Below are 6,264 nucleotides of genomic sequence, written 5' to 3'. Positions count from 1 at the left end.
ATTAGGGAAATGCAAATCAAAACCACAATGCGATACCATCTCACACCTGTTAGAATAGCTATAATCAACAAGACACGTAATAATAAATGCTGGAGAGGATGCGGAGAAATAGGAACCCTCATACACTGCTGGTGGGACTGCAAATTGGTACAGCCACTATGGAAAACAGTATGGAGGTTCCTCAAAAAACTGAAAATTGATCTACCATATGATCCAGCAATCCCTCTACTGGGTATTTACCCCAAAGACTTAAAAACCCATATCTGAAAAGATATTTATTTGCACACCAATGTTCATAGCAGCATTATTCACAGTGGCCAGGACATGGAAGCAACCGAAGTGTCCGACGATAGATGATTGGCTAAAGAAGCTGTGGTATATATATACAATGGAATATTACTCAGCCATAGGAAGAGATGAAATACTGCCATTTGTGACAACATGGATGGACCTTTAGATAATCATGCTAAGCGAAATAAGCCAGACCAAAAAGTTGAAAATCACATGATATCACTTATATGCGAGATATAAACCTAAAAGCAACAAATGAACAGGACAAACAAACAAAGACTCATGGACATGGACTACAGACTTGTGGTTACCAGAGAGTGGAAAGGGAAGGGGGAGAGAGATGGAGTACAAGGAGTCAAATATGTGGTGACAGAAAGAAATCTAACTACAGGAGGTGAACACACAGTGTAAATATATATATGCTTTACTGTTAAAGTGTACAGCTGAAACTTATTGGATTTTGTTAACCAATGTCACCATAAAAAAATAATTAAAAAATAAAATAAAAAATAAATAAAACCAAGTGGTTCCCTTGGGCCCAACCCAAGTGGGTCAAGTGTCATAAAATAAAATTTATAAGGCATCTGTAGATTTCAAATACTACAAATTATGCAATCCCTAATACACTGACCAAAACTTCAGACTGAAATCTTGTAGGAGGTAGAGGGTGCCTTGTCCAAGACCAGCGTTTCTCTAAGTGGCCCAGGATAGCAAGTGTGTTTAAAGGCATCTGCTGATTATGGCTGATTAAGAGACATTTTCCAAACAAGTCAGTAGGTCAATGAAAGAGGACCTACTCCTCTCAAAATAAGCTCGTGGAAATAGCCGTCTGATTATCTTCATTTGTGCTAAGTGCATTTCTTTTAACTGGATCTCCCATCATTTGAGAATCCGGGTGATCCCTGCCACCACACCAGAGCCCCATCAGAGGCCTTCAGCTGTGCTGGTTATCAGGTGTCAACAGATTCAAAGTAATTTCCAGAAATACTGTTTTATAGTTTCAGTGGTTTCTCAATAAGAAGAGAAATAGTCCGACATAATGAGAAAGTGATATACTCATGAAAAATACAGGGCATGTGTATTTTTAAATGTCCTTTATAAGGATGTCCTCTCTGAATAAAATACTTTCCAGAATAATATGAAGTTTGGAGTTCCTCACTCTAGTTACCTCCAAAGAAAAGCTAAACTGTGAGTTTTGGCCTGTGAGACCGTGCAGGCAGAACCCCACGCCTCCTCACAGAAATCACCATTCTCCTAAGTCCACGCTTCCGTCTGGATCCTTAAAGAATTTGGCTGACCTGCCAGGCTGGACATGAATTCACAAGATTTCAAAAAACTGGATTCAATGTGAATGTGGGTAGAATGACATTTTTCTACATTCTGCAGTGCTGGAAACCAGATTTCTTTCATCCAGCTGAGTCAGGTATAAGAGGATAGCCTTGCTGATGGATGACCTGGACCACAGAGAGAACAGGCCCGACAGCTGCAACCACGTCCAACAACACCCCAGCCACTGTGCCACTGCATGCTGCACAAACAGGGCCACATGGTGGCTCTGTGCAGTCCGCACCGATGGCTCTCAGTGGACGGAGTGTGCATTCACTTGACTAACCCAGTATGTGTTACCCTCAGTGACACACCTGGGGTCAATCTGCAAAGCAGGACACCTGAGTCAAGGCACACACAGTCTTAAGGCTTCAGAAACTGCCCTCTGGAAGGCTGTACTAATTTTAATTTCACCAAAAGTACGTGAGACTTGCTTCTCTACTCTTATAAGCATGAATTATTATATTTTTTCACCTTTGTCAATGTGATAGATGAAAAACTGCCTCTCATTACTTTCTGTACTACATCATTCATATTAATCTTAGTATCTCTTCAGCATGTCTTTAATGGGATGAGTTTTTTTTTTATTCTCACAACACGTCTGTAGGAGAAGGAGGCAGGAGAAAATTGAACTTGTCCTTATTTATTATACTAGCTGATGATTCTTGTTAAAAGGCAGAGGTCACAAACAATGATGTGTTTTTAAATCTATGTTATGCTGGGTATAAAGTCATTTCAACTCACATAAAACTGGAAGCTGGGGATGGCAACGTGGTGGCCTTAGGGATGATGGCAGGGAAAGGAGATGGCTGCTGTCGAAACAGAAACCACGTGCTGTGAGGGCCCTTCATAACATTTTCCAAGTTCTATTTTTCTCTTCCCACTTCTTTCATCCCAGGTTTTCAAAAACTGTTTTTGATGGACATTTAATAACACACAAAAATGCTCATGAGAAAAATAAGTTTTGTAAAAATAGTATTAGTAATAGTAATAGTAATTTTGTTAAAGGTATATGTATGTATACAAATACAAGTAACCAGCAGAAAATGCAACAAAATGTTAATGGTGTGTTTTGCTAGATGATTTAAATTTTCTTCTTTATATTTTTCTGTATTTTCCAAAATTTCTACTGTAAATACATATTGCTTTAATAATTAGGAAAAAACAATACTTATTATAAATAATAATTGGATATCTAATCTCTCTGCATCTGGGAAACTCCAGTCCCTACATCTTCACAGCCCAACTCAAAGGCTTATTATAAAAAGAACAAAAAAAGAGATTACAAGTACATTTCAGATTGGGTGCCAACTCCCATCAACTGGTGGTGGCAGCCTGGAGCATTATTTTCTGGATCTGGAGGCTGAGTCCTCACTCGCCAAGAGACGGAGCTGGGATCACTGGGCAATGTCTAGCACGGACAAGGGCCATGAGAGGGCTGCATGAGCGTCAGGTTATTAACCACTCTCGAAACAGACTCTCCACACTAGATGGGGCCATGGTGGTCCTCTGGTAGAAATCTCGTATTCACTTACGGTGAAACTGAGGTCCAGAGATTTGCAGCAACTTACTCAAGGTCCTAAAGGCAGAGCCAAGCCTAGAAGCTGATTAAGGAGACCTGGACTTTGGTCTCCACTCTGCCTTCGGTGGACTGTTCACGCTCACGTGTGCCTCTCCCCCAGGGATGTGGCAGGAGTTCATCCATCCTGGCCTCCGGGAACTCAGTTCCCTCTGTCAGATCTTCATCTCACCTGTCCAAAACACCTGGTCTCCCTGACTCTGTTTCTTAGATGGTGGCTGTCTCCTCAACACAAGCCTTCCATACAAAGAAAATGGACTAAAACAAATTCTAAGGCAGGGATGGAGTGACTCTTTTGCCCATTAGGTGGCAGTATCAACATGGAATTGACTATCTGAAGTGTCCTTAACCTAAACCCGCAACAAGAAAAGCCCTTTATGGCATATTTTGAAAACACAGTTGTATAGAAGCAATTAAAATTTACAAAGTAGATAAACAAAAGATGAAAAGGAGCTATACCAAAACATTAAAAGCTGTTTACAATAAAGAGTGGTATATTTAGTCATTTCTTTTTTTATTATTGTCTTCTGTATCTTCTGCAGTGAACATAAAATTTTCATAAATAAGTTATCAAACTAGTGATAGATTATTGCAGTTTAATGTATGTAGAGCTTGAGTATTGAAAAGACAGTCACAAAAGCACATAGAAATGTGATCATTTATATTTCTGTTTCGTATGCCATATAATCATGCAAATATAAAAGTATAAAAAAGAAATTTTAAATGATACAATCTTATAGTGCTTCGGCAGTGTGAATGTATTTAAAACTCTTATTAGCCTTATTAAAAAATTAAAAATTACAGATTTAGTTACATTGGAGACATACACTGAATTACTAGCACATGCAACCATTTCAACATATATATTTTCATTATATTCACTTCTTTGTGAGAAGAGATACACGGATACATAGAGTTTATGCTGCTCCCTCTCAGAATAATTTAAAATCGAACACTTACGGCATTAGTTTCTTTAACATACATGTTAAAACTTTCTAACTCTAACTTATTTACAAACAAATGTATTGATACTCTGGAGTGTGTATTTATGTATGAATGTACGAAACACCTTTAGTAGGTGTTTCTTACTATGAATAATCAATTACAAATGTCAAGTTGTTGGGTTTTTTTGGTCAAATTCTTCATTTTAACTCTCTTCTTTAAGATATTTCCTTAACATTCTTTAAATGTAATCTTAATTTTGAGCCAAGTGTCATAGAAAATGAGGCTCTTTGCGGAGAATCCATCTAAAGTCCTTACCTGGCATCACAGGATCGATTTGACTCTTTGGTCCCCAAAAGGCAGAGTGATTCCTCTTCTCCGTGTTTGATAACACAGGTGGCCAGTTTCGGGCAGTGGCTTCCTGAGACTTGTCCAACAAAGAGCCCTCCCCTGCACCTTTGCTCAGTCTTGTGGTTCCCGGCTGGGCGGCTGCTGTGTGAGTCACCATCTCCTGGCTAAGGCTCACTGAAGTATGAAAAGCTGCTGTTGGTTGTTAGTTTCTTTTCAGAACTTTAACTAAAACCACTATTATTGCAGTAAATTTGAAATTATGAATATTTGGGAATTATAACCTAAGAAATGTCAGAGCACTATAAAAACACTTCTCTCTCTTGTTTTCAAATGGTTAATCTCTCTTCTCCCAATAATCAACTTTCTAAATGTCATATAAATTGACAGAGGTAAAACTTAAACCCAAGGTAGTGAAATTCTTCATCCTTCCTCAAACCAATACCTCATTAAACTTTCTGCAGCTTTTCTTCTTTCCTGTGGTACATGTTAATGTTTATGACATGATAAGACTGCTTTATGGATCTGACTGAGCTACAGCCTAGCATGTCATAAATTTTCTTAAAAAATTGTCGAAAGAAAATGTTAACTCACTTCGGTTTTTTAAAAAGCACATGCTCTAGAGTATTTTTAGGATGGGGAAGCATCTTTTGGAAAATTAAGAATAATTTCCTAAAAATGTAAGCAATATAGAATATTTGACTTTTGCAATGAGCGTTAGAGACTCATAATAAATGCTCTTTAAGGCATAGCTTGTTCACATAAAGTTATACCTGAAACCAGGCAGAAAAAAAGCAATATTGAGTTTGCATTTTATTATGAGAATATACACCTCCCTCCTACCCCAAAGGGCCAGGCAGCCAACTCACGATTTTGACAGAAAGCTTCATCAGACCCATCGGGACACTGCTCCACTCCATTGCAAGCCAGTGTGATGTCAATGCAACAGCCATTGTCACAAAAGAAGTGGTAGCGTGAGCACACGTTCGAGCATCCTGTTTGTGAACAAGACTCAAGTCACAGGAATGCAGGAAATTTAAGACTTTCACCATGTCAAGACTGAGACTAAATATATGATGAAATGCATGTGGGTAAAGGGATGCTGATAAGGAGGAAACACCTAACAGTCTGAGCTAGAGCAATATAGGTCCTGGAAAAGTTAGGGGTTCTCTTCTTGACCGCCCCTGACTTAATTCTCGGGACTCACCATGAGCCGTTCTCTGAGCTACATTGCCTAAGAGGTGGGAGGGAAAAGCAGCAGCTCTGGTTTGCTCCATCCACACCTGAGTTTCCTCTGCATTAGTTCCTTCATCCCATCATCCCCTTGGTGGGCCACCTAACACCATTATATGCTCTGCATGGCACTCGGGTGGCTGATCGTGTTGTAGCAGAGACACCATTTTATACATGCTGCGTCTTGCATTCTTGTTTCCTAAGTAATCATTTTTACTGAGGTTAACTCTCTACTATTGAACCTATTTGTTGTGATTAGAGAAAAATTCTGAGATGGGCTAAATAAAATCACAGCAGGTCTGAGAATCGGGGAGAGAGACAGGAGAGGTTAAGATTGCTTACATCCTGAAGAACGCTGAACTTTTGAATCAAATTCCAGGTGGCTATTTCAGCTTTTATCTACATAAAACAGCCGAACGTCACATGCCACCATACCTTGCTTACGCATAAAGTTTCCAGGGTGTTGCCCACTGCCAATCCGCAGAACTGTCTCTGCTTCACTTTCTCATGCCTTCCTTATCTATTCAAAATATTTAGATCTTTTT

At 39.2% G+C, this 6,264-nt stretch overlaps 1 protein-coding gene across 1 annotated transcript in view; it reads right to left on the bottom strand.

Annotated features, from left to right (window-relative positions):
• Nucleotides 1-6,264, bottom strand: part of LRP11 (LDL receptor related protein 11) — a gene marked incomplete at its 5' end in the record, with an annotated part of 35,298 nt that overhangs the window by 12,749 nt on the left and 16,285 nt on the right. Inside the window, 2 exons of the mRNA XM_023528325.1 lie at nt 4,457-4,663; nt 5,356-5,481. Of these exons, the coding sequence (XP_023384093.1) occupies nt 4,457-4,663; nt 5,356-5,481 (333 nt within the window). The remainder of the gene's footprint in view (nt 1-4,456; nt 4,664-5,355; nt 5,482-6,264) is intronic.

The sequence above is a fragment of the Pteropus vampyrus genome, unplaced genomic scaffold (genome assembly GCF_000151845.1).
Source record: "Pteropus vampyrus isolate Shadow unplaced genomic scaffold, Pvam_2.0 Scaffold24, whole genome shotgun sequence".
Classification (NCBI taxonomy): domain Eukaryota; kingdom Metazoa; phylum Chordata; class Mammalia; order Chiroptera; family Pteropodidae; genus Pteropus; species Pteropus vampyrus.
This window is presented reverse-complemented; position numbering and strand designations above follow the sequence as displayed.